The sequence below is a fragment of the Entelurus aequoreus genome, linkage group LG09, assembly GCF_033978785.1.
Source record: "Entelurus aequoreus isolate RoL-2023_Sb linkage group LG09, RoL_Eaeq_v1.1, whole genome shotgun sequence".
NCBI classification, from domain to species: Eukaryota; Metazoa; Chordata; class Actinopteri; order Syngnathiformes; family Syngnathidae; genus Entelurus; species Entelurus aequoreus.
In genome coordinates, this window is record NC_084739.1 from 18,815,001 (window position 1) to 18,830,950 (window position 15,950).

General features: G+C 36.9%; 1 protein-coding gene and 1 long non-coding RNA gene across 2 annotated transcripts in view; one reads left to right on the forward strand and one right to left on the reverse strand.

Moving 5' to 3' along the window:
* Nucleotides 1-15,950, forward strand: part of LOC133657233 (uncharacterized) — a 972,718-nt gene that overhangs the window by 188,795 nt on the left and 767,973 nt on the right. The gene's annotated exons all lie outside the window — the stretch shown is intronic.
* The window catches only part of hmgcll1 (3-hydroxymethyl-3-methylglutaryl-CoA lyase like 1), a 60,021-nt gene continuing 49,865 nt past the window's right edge, over nucleotides 5,795-15,950 (reverse strand). The window contains exons 8-9 of the mRNA XM_062057650.1: nucleotides 9,849-9,974; nucleotides 5,795-6,411 (exon numbers count right to left, since the gene is read on the reverse strand). Coding sequence (XP_061913634.1) covers nucleotides 6,307-6,411; nucleotides 9,849-9,974 — 231 coding nt within the window. The 3' untranslated portion in view covers nucleotides 5,795-6,306. The remainder of the gene's footprint in view (nucleotides 6,412-9,848; nucleotides 9,975-15,950) is intronic.

The following is a 15,950-nucleotide window of genomic DNA, read 5'->3' on the forward strand; positions in this document are numbered from 1 at the left end:
TATGAACGGCAGACCTAATATGAAGTTTAGCACTTGTAATATATATATATATATATATATATATATATATATATATATATATATATATATATATATATATATATACATATATATATATATATATATATATATATATATATATATATATATATATATATATATATATATATATATATATATATATATATATATATATATATATATATATATATATATTCATATATATATATATATATATATATATATATATATATATATATATATATATATATATATATATATATATATATATATATATAATATTATTTTTATTATATAATGGATATAATTAATAATTATTATAATTGGTTATTAAGAGTATGTGCAAGTTCATCTCCTACCTTGTTTACTTCCATGATTTTTTAATCAATCAGAAATATCAATCAGCTAAAATGTGCCAAACATGGATAAGTGTGGAGTGTGTTTTGCATTTTTCCCATCATCCCTTGTAATGATTTAATTCAGATTTTTTAGTTTTTTGTTGTTTGGGCGTTTTTTATAATATACACACAGTTCAATGAGCAAGTTGTGTCATGTGTGACCATGTGCGTTGACTTGTTGTACTGGTTGAATATTTGTTTTCCGCACCTTGACTAGGGAAGATTGTTTGGATTGGGTCATATAAGTCAATGCTGTACTTCATTACCTTGAAAGTACAGTTAATGGCAGAGTGTCTATGAATGTTCTCATTCATGCAGGTCTCTGTAATCTCAGGGCATTCAATCAATCACAACTGGACTGTTCAGGTTTCTGTTCTAATCCGAGTAGGCTCCATCAATTCATGCTCATAGACTTAAATTGGTCAAATCAATTAATGGTAGAGTTACATTTGTTGGCCACCAGATGGGAACAAAATGGCAGTAATCAGACCACTGGATATTTGTATATGATATGGTTACACCGCTCTGGGCCAATTGTTTATTTAACTCATGCTGTAGAGCGGGCAAAAAATGAAGGCGCCGGCAGGCTGTAGTTAGGACACGCCTGATTTAGAGCCTCGTTTTGTCTCACTTTAGCTTTTTCAGTGTTGAACACAAGAAATACTGTGACTAAAAAGAAGAAAATAAAAGGTTGTTTTTGTACTGGTGGTACCCAAGGAACATTACAGGTCTAACTACCTGAGGCACTGGTAATCTATGCTATGCCACCGCAACATAGTAGGGGTGTCTCGATCCGATGTTGAAATCGGATATTGGTCCGATTAAAGCAAAAAAAAAAAAAAAAAATCTGCTTGCATCTAAAATATTTGATACCATCTCTGATACAAGCAGTCCTGCAGCGTGTTTAATTATGCAACACTGGACAGTCAGTTAACATCTAAAGGTCCTCCAATAAGCACACAAAGTTGGTCTTTTCTTGGATTTTAGTCCGGTCATTTACAAATTGTAAACATGGTAGGCTATACACTACTAGGAGCTAGCAGCTACACAACCGCTAAGCACACAATAGGAGGTGAATGTCAACATCAAGCTAGCAGGAGGATTTGGGGGTGCGGAGGAGTGAGTCGGCGTAGCATACAATGTCAAACAATGCATGGGCGTTTTAATTAATTGAATTCATTTGCTTTTATTTGCGCTTGTTTACTCCTCATTAGACATGTTGCAATGTGAAAGCGTAAACATGTGATCTACCACGTTGTAACTCTATGTTCCAAATAAACTCATACCATATCCATTTGCAGGTGGTTTCCGGAATGTCACATCTGCAAACAGCAAAGATCTACTGTATTTTAGAAAATTACTTTTTTTGACGTTTTCCCGTATTTGGTTATTTTTTTCTAACATGTTCCTGATTGACAATCAGGAGACACACCTGTCCCTGGTTGTCAGTCAGTTTTTTTAAATATAATATTTATCTCCCTCTCCCCCTCTTTGACCTGAAAGTGAAGTGAATTATATTCATATAGTGCTTTCTCTCCAGAGACTCAACGCGCTTTACATTGTGAAACCCATTATCTACATATTTAAGCTACATTTAAACCAGCGTGGGTGGCACTGGGAGCAGGTGGGTAAATTGCCTTGCCCAAGGACACAACGGTAGTGACTGGGATGGCGGAAGCAGGAACCGAACCTGAAACACTTAAGTTGTTGGCACGGCCGCTATAACAACCGAGCCACGCCGCCCCAAACAATTCTAGCATATATAATTTCTGATATCCTGTCTTCTTGAAGTATTAATGCACACTACTTAACACAAGCATCTAAATTGTTACTTTTCAAAAATAATATGTATTATTACTGGTGTATAATTATGCAATAAAACATACTGAAGAAGCCCAGCTTTTGCACAAACATAGTTTTGAGCATGAGTGTCTTGACCATTTTAGATCGGGGGCCACGTGGACAAAAAATCTTCTCCCAAGTGGGCCGGACTGGTAAAATCACGACACGATAACTTAAAAATAAAGACAACTTCAGATTGTTTTCTTTGTTTAAAAATAGAACAAGCACATTCGGAAATTGTACAAATCATAATGTTGTTTTGTTTGTTTGTTTTTTACACTTACATGTTGCGGTTAATAGTATTCAATCTCTATTTGTTGTCATTTATATTTTTTTGAATACATTATGTCATAATGTTCATCAGTCAACTCATTGGTGTTAATTTTCAATCTATCAAGATGAAGAAATTATATCAACATCAAATTACAGGATGTTATTTATGTAGTTTGATTATATTCCTCAACGGATGCACTAACATCATGTGGTTTATTATGTACATATGTAGCATCATCTACAAAGATACAAAGAATTGCTGTTGCGACATCTAGTGGACATATTTAGAACAGCAGTTTCTTTCATTCAAAAATTTCAGGTTCATTTTATACTTAGCAAACTCATCTTGCGGGCCGCATAAAACCTGTTGGCGGGCCGTACGTTTGACACCGCTGGTCTTGACTCTTACCTAATGAGAATGGACCTTTGCCTTTAAAAAGATGTATGCAAATATATACAATTACTCCTCAACCTTCCTATTAGTGATGTGTAATTTTACCGGACTGGCATTTGCTTCTTTTTCAATTAACTTAAGTGACGATTGGTAAGATGATGAATAGTAATGGATTCATTACAGACCAGATGGGCCACGAGGAGCATGAGGACAAATGATATTTAGCGGGATTTGACTGATTTATTACCATAAAAGAGGAAACATCATTATCATAAATATCACAATAACGATGTTTGGCATGATTTTTGGCAAATACTGGCTTCATTGTGATGTGTTTTTGACATAATTGCTCTCCCCACAATCTGACCTGATTTAGGTAAAGTTCAAATATACTCAAAAATAATTCAATTTAATATTTTTCTGTTATGAAAACCCTGAACTATGTAAGTAATTCAGGAGTGACCTTTTGCTGGGATCGTGTGTGAAATAAATGAGTTGTAAAAGTGTCTAAAAAGCACACTACATATTGAGTCATACATTTTGCAGTCCCCCAGCTGCAGTATACCGTATTTTTCATACCATAGGGCGCAGCGGATTATTAGGCGCACTGCCGATGAGCGGATCTATTCAGGTCTATTTTCATACAAAAGGCACATCGGTGGTCATATTATGTTTTTTTTCTAAATTTAAAACCATCACATGTTATGTGGTCCACATAACATGTGATGGTGGTTCTTTGGTGAAAGTGTTGCATAGATTATGTTTTACAGATCATCTTCAAGTAGCTTTCTGAGTGTCTCTTCAGGATGTGCCGTTTTGTGGGCGGTCTTATTTACGTGGCTCACCGTCGACAGCGTCTTCTCCCCGTCATCTTTGTTGTAGCGGTGTAGCGTGCAAGGACGGGAGTCAAAGAAGTGTCAAAAGATGGCGCTAACTGTTTAAATGACATTCAGACTTTACTTAAATCAATAACGGAGCAGCATCTTCTCATCCGCGGCTCAATAACGCAAAATCAGCACCGTAAATGTGTCCTGAGAAAAAACGTCCGACCGGAACCCTCTAATAACTAAAGTTCCGTGGGTGAATTTTGTAAACCCACTGCAGTTCCTTGATAGGTAGTTTACTGACAGATATAAGTAAGAACTTTACTCTTCTTTATATTAGAAATGGCAACAGTGGAAAATGAATGCCACATAAGAAGGTAGAGAAAAAGAAAAAGCTTATGACTAGTGTCGGAACGGACTACAATGGCGGACACGCACGTGTGCATTTTCAGGACTTATGCAGATCCCAAATACACATCAGCAGGTACCAGAAGGTAAGAAAAGTTGGTTTTGCGTAATATCACGAAACAAAACACCAGGTAATATGTCTGCTAATAGGTGCCATTTTGCGGTCCTTATACAAGTACCATAATAATACTTGTATGTTAAATGCGCCGACAATCCATCAAGCGGTGCGGCGTCATAACTTACCGAAGTCGTACTTAAAACATTTTGACATATTAACGTTGTTGCCCTAGGGTAAACTGGGTATAACACATGGCACACTGACAAAGCTTAACCTATTGTTACTATAACAATCTACAAGGTTAAGGTTGCTTCTCTTTCTTCCCCTCCATTTTTCTGCATTCTTTCGTATCTCAAGTTATCATTACGTATATGTATTGTTGCATTTGAACAATTGTATTGTTGATAATAAAGGTAAAGTACTGGTATTGTTTATTATCAATAGCACTATTTCTATTGGTATTCATATTGCTCCATTTTTAGTGTAATAATGCTCATTGTCATTTCTGTATTTTTTTTTTTTAATTTTCGCTAACTGCTTATTTGCTATTACTTTTACCATCATATTTGTACATGTCGTATTTGCTGATGTTGCTCTGTTGTTGTTGTTGTTGTTGTGTTTGCTGTTGTTGTTTTTGTCTCTCTGTCTAATCCCCCTCTTGTCCCCACAATTCCCCCCTCTGTCTTCCTTTTTCTCTCTTTCTATCCCCTCCTGCTCCGGCCCGGCTGCACCAAATGATAATATAAATACATTTAATAAAGTCAAAATACAAGTAAGGCAACAAGAGAAGTATCCTACACTTCTTCTCTTTTGTAAAGTAAATCTGAACAGCCGATATGGGCATCTACATCTGCTATATGATTTGCCCGAGAAGCTGGGCAGGACATTATAAAAAAAAACAAAAAAACAACAACATTTTGACAGATTTTTGAGCCCCGTGTGTAATGTTCTATATTCTCAATGGAACATTTAACGTTTTGGTGTTGTTTACTGCCATCATATTGCAGTCTGCACGTTTCTCTTATGTATGACTGCCATCTACTGGTCACACTTCTCCTTACACCATGTGCCAAATAAAATTGCTTCAAGGTCAGTAAGCACAACCAGAATAATGCCGTACATAAGGCGCACCGGGGTATAAGGCGCACTGTCGATTTTTGAGAAAATTAAAACATTTTAAGTGCGCCTTATAGTCCGAAAAATGTGGTATGTTAATTAGGGTGTCAAAATTAACGAATTACCTCATTTGATTATTCACAAAAAATGATTGCATTAATTATGAACAAACTTAGATTACCGTAATCATGCAATTGATTTTGTCCGTGCATGGTCTTTTACTTTAAGCGCTAGGCTGTCTGCGATTAATTCAATGCATACGTCAAAGTTGAGCGAGGAGACCCCGACTGTTGTGCTCACTGGTAAATCCATCCATCCATTTTCTACCGCTTGTCCCTTTAGGGGTCGCATGTCTTTGGAGTCGGGAGAAATAACCCGCGCAGTCACTGGGAAAACATGCAAACTCAGAAAAAGACCCAAAACCTTCTCGCTGTGAGGCACGAGCACTCACCACTGTACCACCGTGATGCCTCGCTGGTAAATTTCACACTAAAATACAGCCTGAAAGGACTTTTAATAAAACTGTCACCAAGTTTTGTGCAAATAAATGACATGCATTTAATTAAAACTTTTAAAAACATTCCTGGATGATATTCTGACAATAAAGTTGCATATGAAATATTGGGGTCTTTTCGTAAACAATTGTTAATTATACAAGCGAGTAATCGCCTGTGATTATTTATGATTAATCCAAATTCCAAAATGTTATTAATCTGATTTATAAAAAAAAAACATTTGACAGCCCTAATTTTAATATAATTGATATTGCAAACCACAATTCAAATACTGGTTGATCTCAATGTGTGGATATGACGAAACAGAATGAGGTTATTTAAATGACTGTCAGACATGTTATTGCAGGACCAAAAAACGAGGCAAACTTCCGTCAACATGGGCAAATTTAAAGGCAGCAGCAATAATGAGAGCACTTACAGTACAGGAAATCCAGTCAAATATATGACAGAAACAAGATCATAGCATCCTGCTTCTTGCCTGAGCAACTCTGGAGTTTGTCTTGCGACGCAAAGCATTGCAGATGAAGTCACCTGCCTCCAGGATTTTGGCAAGGTTTACCCCCTAAATGAAAAGAATACATTAGCAAATATTAAAACAAGGAATGGCAATGCTAATTGACCGTTAAGGAGGAACAATGGAGTGCAGCAATTGGTTACAGCCACTTGAGGCTCTGTTGTTGCAGTCTTAACTAGTTTTCTCTCCAAAGAATATCAATGGCTAGATGTACAGTACATTCAATATTTCAGGTTAATTTCTTTAAGGTATAATTTGAATATGTGCCAAAAAGGAAAAACAAAAAACAACAATATATACATATATTAGGGTTGTCCTGATACCAAAAATGTGGTAATGTATATCGATACTTTTCAATACTTTATAAAAATGAAAGAAACTACTAAAAATGTCAATATTGGCTTTATTTTAACAGAAAATCTTACAATACATTAAACATATGTTTCCTATTGCACTCAAACAACAATTTTAGATGGTTGAAAATTAAAAGGCATTAAACACATTGGGCTTTTGGTGTTGCATATATAGTCTGCCATAGTCAAGGATTAGGTTAGAATAGAATAAAAGGCTTTATTGACATTATATTACATTACTAATGATGTATGGTTGCCACTCATGGTTTGTGCTTTAAGAGAAATACTATTATTAGTAAATACTAAAAAAAAAAAAACTATGAATAAAAGTACACAGATAAGCCATGTAGCAGGTAAAACACACATTGTTAAAGATAAAACACAAATTGTAGGAATTTGTTACACATTTCTGTCATTTCACTTGCATTAGTTGACGCTAATTGAGCGGTTATAACTCCGCTAATATTTGGCATCAAGCCAAGCAGCCAAGCAGCCGTGTGCGCATCTACGTATCTTCATGTGCACAACAGGGGAGCTGGTTGACCTGTGAGCGTAGCGTATGTGTGTTTGCGAGAATGGCAATGTGTTGTCTGAGTGACATCAGTGAGTGAGTGGTCGAGTAAAGAGAGAGAGAGGTAGAGTGTGCACTGCGCAGTAGAGTGATGAACTGGTCGGGTTGTGTCCTGCAAAACTAATAATAAAGCGAATGTCACGAATTGGCAGCCTCATCATTCTGACCTGAAAGCGTAGTTTAGCAAACCAATTGCCGGGTAAATTGAAGGGTGTTACCCCCGACAAAAACATCTGCTCTGGAGGGATCGTCTGCCCTTTGCTCCTCGACTACGGTCTGCACGGGAGTCGAACAACAAGAAAGGTGTAACATCTACATTATTACCTGTCACTCTTTTTAATTCCTGGTGCAGATGTAAATGTTTATCATTTAAACGTTTACCTAGGTTTGAAGCAAATGTGGTAATACTAATCGCCAAGTTTGGGCGAGGCGTGATTTAAAGCAAGACCTGCAGCGCGGCGCCTCCCTGTTAAAAGCATCACCTTTATCGTTAGTTTTGAAGCCCAAATACCTCCATATTGCACTTCACCACCCCCTTTATTAACTGGTAGAATAGCAGTTTTTTGCCATTCTACCTCTCCTCGATGTTATTGCTTAAATGCGCTCTGTGTGTGCGTTTTGACACACAACATTATGCGCCTCGGCTCTGTAGTCACCAGCACACAGCACCATGATATGGTACCAGTATTTTTCAAAAGCAATTTAATACCATTTCCAATTAATTATTACAGCAGTACTTTATTAGAACCGGTATACCGTACACCTTAAAAAAAAAAAAAAAAATATATATATTTATATATATATATATATATATATATATATATATATATATATATATATATATATATATATATATATATATATATATATATATATATATATATATATATATATATAAGTATTTGGCCACCAGAATCAGAATCAGGTGTCCTAATCACTTGGCCCGGCCACATGTGTATAAAATCAAACACTTAGGCATGGAGACTGTTTCTACAAACATTTGTGAAAGAATGGGCCGCGCTCAGGAGCTCAGTGATTTCCAGCGTGGAACTGTCATAGGATGCCACCCGTGCAACAAATCCAGTCCTGAAATTTCCTCGCTCCTAAATATTCTGGGTTTGGAGGTTGCCAGGAGAACGGTACATTTCAGACTGCATTGTGCTGAGTGGCAAATTTGGTGGGGGAGGAATTGTGCTGTGGGGTTGTTTTTCAGGAGTTGGGCTTGTCCCCTTAGTTCCAGTGAAAGGTAATTTGAATGCTCCAGGATACCAAAACATTTTGGACAATTCCATGCTACCAAACTTGTGGAAACAGTTTGGAGCGGGCCCCTTCCTCTTCCAACATGACTGTGCACCAGTGCACAAAGCAAGGTCCATAAAGACATGGATGACAGAGTCTGGTGTGGATGAACTTGACTGGCCTGCACAGAGTCTTGACCTGAACCCGATAGGACACCTTTGGGATGAATTAGAACGGAGACTGAGAGCCGGGCCTTCTTGACCAACATCAGTGTGTGACCTCACCAATGCGCTTTTGGAAGAATGGTGGAAAATTCCTATAAACACACTCCGCAACCTTGTGGACAGCCTTCTCAGAGGAGTTGAAGCTGTAATAGCTGCAAAAGGTGGACCTTCATCATACTGAACCCTATGGGTTAGGAATGGGATGGCACTTCAAGTTCATATGTGAGCCAAGGCAGGTGGCCAAATACTTTTGGCAATATGGTGTATATATACAGGATAATATATATATATATATATATATATATATATATATATATATATATATATATATATATATATATATATATATATATATATATATATATATATATATATATATATATATATATATATATATATATATCATTTACTTGATAAATCATGTGTGATAATATATATACAGTATATATATATATATATATATATATATATATATATATATATATATATATATATATATATATATATATATATACATATATATATATATATATATATATATATATATATATATATATATATATATATATATATATATATATATATATATATATATATATATATACAGTAGAAATGTATATATATCATTTGATTGATGTATATATATATATACATATATATATTACATACATATGTATGTGTATGAATATATATATATATATATATATACATACATACATACAGTATAAATAAATGCATCATTTGCTTGATACATCATATATGATATAAAATAGTATTGAATTGATAGTTAACCTTCCCCTAATTGTTTAAAAAAGAGCAAATCCAAATATTGCTGCAGTGCACCCTGTACCGAAAACGTTCCACCAGCAGGGGTAGAGATTGTTAAATAAATAGTTCATGGGTCAGAGCAGCCAACAGTGTGGGCGCATGAAGTTGTGCAAAACCACTGATGTTGTAAAATAAACCCTGACAGAAAAGTATGTTTGTAGAGCCATATACTGTATGTTTATGTAAATGGAGCCTGGGAGATGTGCATGCTGGGATAGTGGACACATACTGTACATTTACAGAAGGTCTGTCGGGAGCGTGTGCACTTACAGTGTCGATGCCCATGCCGTGGAGCATATAGAGGACATCCTCTGTTGAAACATTGCCAGATGATCCCTTAGCGTACGGGCAACCTCCCAGGCCGGCCACTGCAGAGTCCACCACGCACACCCCCATCTGCAAGGATACAGGACAGTATAAGTCCATTAGTGTACATTTTGTAATTTAAAAAAAAAAAGTTAAGCCACTTTTTAATTCAGCTTTTTACTGAACATTTTAAGATATTGCAATTATTACTACAGTATTAGTATTATTTTTACTATGTTTTTATTTATTTATCGTCTATATTTTATTTTTTATATATGCATTAAACAAATATTTTATCTAACCTTAGTGCCACGCCATGTTTTGTTATTGTTAATTGTGCTGTGTGTGTGCTGCATGGACACTGGTCACCCAAGGGGGGGTCCCCAAATCCGCGGTCCCTTCCAAGGTTTCTTGTAGTTCCCATTGGGTTGAGTTTTTTCTTGCCCTAATTTGGAATCTGAGCTGAGGATGTCGTTGTTGCTTTTGCAGCCCATTGAGACATTTGCGATTAAGGGCTACATACGTAAACGTTGATTGATTGACTGTGTGCATTTTGTATTGTTTCTTCCTTTTTAATTGATGTAAAGCACCTACTGTTTGTCAAAACTTGCCTGTGCATGAAAAATAAAGTTTTGATTGGTTCATTGATTTGGATTTTTTTCCAAATCCTCATTCTTTTGACAAAACATTGTGAGGTACAAGGTTCAAGGTTCAAGGTTCAACCTCCAGTGGAACCTCTACGATTGTACACAATCCGTTTTGAGATTCAGGTCCACAATTTGGATATCATTCCAATAGCAAAGCACTTAAACGTCAGTATCTGTTCCAGGGTTAGAACCTATTTAAGTGACATTTTACATGTTTAATACGTGTTAAAATAAGTTAACCACTGAGAAATATAATGTAAAGCACTTTAAAACTTGAATGACATTAACAACATCAAGCATGGCGCACATTTCTAAAAAAAATATTTAAAACTTTCCTAAATAATAGTAAATAAAGTCGAACATTTGAACTTTGACCAACATGTTTTGGGGAAAATATCTAATCCAATCAACCATACCTTACAAATCACTTTAAATGTACAACCAAAGTTGGAAGATTTTAAGTTCAACTCATTTTTTTAGGAGGAATCCTTTCAAAGTTGCATATTATTTTAAAATAATTTCTCAGGCCTTTATTGTGTGTGTCAGCCACATCTTTCAAGACTTACAGCTTGCATCTAAATTAATTGTTTGCATTATTTTTGGCTTTTTTCAAATTGTGATGCCATCAATTAAGAGTAAACAATGTTGACGAAAATAAAAATGTGATAATAGCCATAGAACCGCAAGTTGAATTTCTGTGACGTGGCAGTTTGACATGCTAAATGTTACTGAAACCAAGGATATTCACAGTGTGAGAGGTGCCTCCCATAGAGGGCTCCAGAAGACTTAAGGTGTACAGTAGCTTGAAAAAAAAGAGGATATACAGTATGGGCCTGATCTACTAAGATCCAAATGCCATGCGCTAACAGCTTGCGCTGGAAAACTCCCAATCTCACCAGGTATATATCTCTTATTTCTAGTCAAAATATCTAAACAAACTTGTTACAAGTCACAAACCATGAATAGTACTTTTTACAGTGAGACATAAAAACTTGTTTTTAGGAAATAGTTCTTCAAATGAAAAACATTATACTTATGAGCATCACAATTTTAGTTATAAGACAGACAACTTTACAATACTAGTACCGTATTTTCGGACTATAAGTCGCAGTTTTTTCATAGTTTGGCCGGGCTCCAGTTTTTTTCCTTTTTTATTATGCATTTTCAGCAGGTGCGACTTATACTCCGGTGCGATTTATACTCCAAAAAATACGGTAAGTATAGTTAATAATCATTTTTAAGTTTTTAAAGCTTAAATCTAATGTCTTATTTCAAGAAATCTTACCAAGACAATTTTCAATTGTTCCATTGGCCGATTTGTTTGCTTATTACAAGCAAAAATATTGTAAATTGTATTATTAATATTTTTTACTCTTTTTAAGAGTGGCATTATTTCCAGTGTGTGCAAACTATACAATTCTGTGTACCATTAGTGGGTGTGTTTTGTGTGATCTACTCTACTAAGATGGTGGACAAAAGAAAACAAGTGCCAAAGTGATGCAGAACGCCTCGTATTTTCGTGTACTTTCACCATGGAGACACTCATTTCCCTCCACATTCATGTTATCATGTTATTTGCGATGTTTTGAAACATGCAACAGACAACTGTAATATGTTTCTGGGCATTTTGGAAGCAGTGTAACCCACTTTTTTTAAAGGTGCGCCCAGGGAGATGCTGACACAAACTGTGACTGTGCCCTGGAATGCTCCAGAGAGAAAAAAAAAATGTATATCACAAGAAGTTTTTTTCATATAGATTAAAAACCAAACGCCATTAAAAATAAAAAAATGCCAACAGACACCAAAACGCATCAATTTTAATGTGTTTTAATCTGGCCCTTAAATCATCCAGCAGCTACTGTAGACTAAGGGTGTCAATCTCACTTTCATTGAGGGCCACATGGCAGTTATGGCAGTCCTCAGATGCCCCCTTGTAACAGTGAATAGTATGTAGATATAAATTGCCTCAAGATATTATAACACAATTAATTATATATATTTTTACGTACACTGTAAAAAAAAAATCTGTAAAGTATAGAAACTGACAGCTGAGTTTCCAAAATTGTACCGTAAAATGTACAATGTTTTTTTCCCAGCATATGGAAAATGGAAAAACAGTAACGCATTTTTTACTGTAAAATCTATGGTTGTTGTTTTCACAATGTATCACTGTAAATGAAAAAATATACCATCGTTTTGTTTTTATTTACAGTAAAATTTTGGCGACCGAGCTACCAGTTGTTTTTTACCCTAAAATATTTTTTTACCGTGCACAATTTGATGGATAACTTGCTTTAAAATCATGAGTCAAGACTAGGGATGAAGACAAAATGTTTGCCCTCCTTATTTTGTTCACTTGAGATGCAATTCTCTGTACCAATGTTCTTATGTGTTTTATGTTTCATCATTTGCACTAAATAGGTTTGCTTGCAATTTCGCTGTACAATGTACAATGACAATAAAGATCTATTGTATTGTATTCTATTCTATTCTATTCTATTCTATTCTATTCTATTCTATTCTATTCTATAAGCTAAGTAGATCCGCTTTGCGTGTGCTATCAAGTTCGCACGTGTTTCAGTACACGCAAACCTTGAGTAGATCAGGCCCTATATCTTTTCAGTTCGAGAGAAGGTAGGCCTGAGCTAATTTAGGCCTAGTGGTTAGAGTGTCCGCCCTGAGATCGGTAGGTCGTGAGTTCAAACCCCGGCCGAGTCATACCAAAGACTATAAAAATGGGACCCATTGGCGCTCAGCATCAAGGGTTGGAATTGGGGGTTAAATCAACAAAATGATTCCCGGGCGCGGTCACCGCTGCTGCTCACTGCTCCCCTCCCCTCCCAGGGGGTGAGGGTGTTGGGTCAAATACAGAGAATAATCTCACCACATCTAGTGTGTGCGTGAATGACAATCATTGGCACTTTAACTTTTTTTTTTTTAACTTGAACTATTGATTGATTGATTGTTTGAGAAGTTTATTGACAACTTAAAGAATTTAATCCATGTTATGCTTTAAAAAGACAAATGGATGGCACAAAAAGCCAAAAGGCTTGTTTCCATTGTGGTCCTTAAAGGCCTACTGAAACCCACTACTACCAACCACGCAGTCTGATAGTTTATATATCAATGATGAAATCTTAACATTGCAACACATGCCAATATGGCCGGGTTAACTTATAAAGTGCAATTTTAAATTTCCCGCGAAATATCCGGCTGAAAACGTCTCGGTATAATGACGTTTGCGCGTGACGTCACGGGTTGAAGCAGACATTTTGGAATAGCACGGTGGCCAGCTTAAGTCGTCTGTTTTCACCACATAATTCCACAGTATTCTGGACATCTGTGTTGGTGAATCTTTTGCAATTTGTTTAATGGACAATGAAGACAGCAAAGAAGAAAGCTGTAGGTGGGATCGGTGTATTAGCGGCTGGCTACAGCAAGACAACCAGGAGGACTTTGACTTGGATAGCAGACGCGCTATCCGACGCTAGCCGCCGACCGCACCGATGATCGGGTGAAGTCCTTCATTGCGCCGTCGATCGCTGGAACGCAGGTGAGCACGGGTAGTGATGAGCAGATGAGGGCTGGCGTAGGTGAAGAGCTAACGTTTTTAGCATAGCTCTGTCGAGGTCCCGTAGCTAAGTTAGCTTCAATGGCGTCGTTAGCAACAGCATTGCTAGGCTTCGCCAGGCTGGACAGCATTAACCGTGTGGTTACAGGTCCAGGGTTTGGTTCGGTGTCTCCAGATAGTAGAAGTAAAAATAGTATTGTTGATCTTCTGTCTATCCTTCCAGTCAGGGGCATGTTTCTTCTGTTTCTATCCGCAGTAAAGCACGATGCTATCACGTTAGCTCCGAAGCTAAAGTGCTTCACCGATGTATTGTCAGGGAGATAAAAGTCACTGTGAATGTCCATTTCGCGTTCTCGACTCTCATTTTCAAGAGGATATAGTATCCGAGGTGGTTTAAAATACAAATCCGGGATCCACAATAGAAAAAGGAGAAAGTATGGAATCCAATGAGCCCTTGTACCTAAGTTACGGTCAGAGCGAAAAAAGATACACCCTGGCGTCCTGCACTGCACTCTAATCCTACACTGTCACTTTCCTCATCCACAAATATTTCATCCTCGCTCAAATTAACGGGGTAATCGTCGCTTTCTCGGTCCGAATCGCTCTCGCTGCTGGTGTAAACAATGTGCAGATGTGAGGAGCTCTTCAACCTGTGACGTCACGCTACTTCCGGTACAGGCAAGGCTTTTTTTTTATCAGCGACCAAAAGTTGCAAACTTTATCGTCGATGTTCTCTACTAAATCCTTTCAGCAAAAATATGGCAATATCGCGAAATGATCAAGTATGACACATAGAATCGATCTGCTGTCCCCGTTTAAATAAGAAAATCTCATTTCAGTAGGCCTTTAAGGATGATCCACTGGACCACATTGTGGTCCACTATAAGGGGAGGCTTACTGTTAAAAATACAGAACTTTTTTTTTTTTTACTCTGGAACAGATCATTTCAAATATAATTAATGTCAATTAGAACAAAATGGAAGTGGACCAGCATCACGGAACAGATTGCGGTAAACTGTGGAATTTCCACTGTATATTTTAAGGCAAAGCAGACACATCCAGAACTGTCAGTCAAAGCAGGTAAAAATCTGCGAACAAAGATCCTTCTTCTGTTGGATAATTCCAGCCGGCGTGCAGCTCCCTGCCAAGGCTGCGGTGTGTTTTACAGCTCTTTCGGAGAACTGCGGCCTCACAACTCCAAAATGAACGGGCACAGAACATCCTGCAGTTTGGCTTAGTCATCCTCTTTGTTCGCGCGGAACACCGGTGCCACATAGGCACGGCCTTGTGCAGAACATTTCATATGGTTCTGATTCTGCCGGTTACTCATGTTTTCACAGCGCTACTCCACGCCGTCCTTTTGCGTGCCGCATCGAGGAGACATTTTTGCCCGGGTTAAGAGGGTGTCCACTTACACTGTTCCAACAACACGGGAGTTATAATATTACTACACAAATGTGCCGTTGTTGCAAACTATAATCATTACTGTCATGCATTATTTCCCTGATCCCTTCAGGATAAATGTGCTTATATTACAAATGTCGTAACACACGCACATTAACACGTATATATTCTACTGTATATAGTGCCTGTGGGAGTCTACTGTACTACTGTGCCTGCTCGCCACATTGTTGGGAACACCTGCACTTGACATCATGCCATTGAAAGGAACTTTGTGAATGTTGTCAAGTTAATTATCTTTGTTGCATACTGTTGCCATCATGAAACATTGAATGTGTTTAATTTTTTAGCCGACGTTTTATGTAAAATCAACCACTATATAAGGGGTGTCCAAACTTTTTCCACTGAGGGCCGCACACTGAAAAATCAAAGCAAGCAGGGGCCATT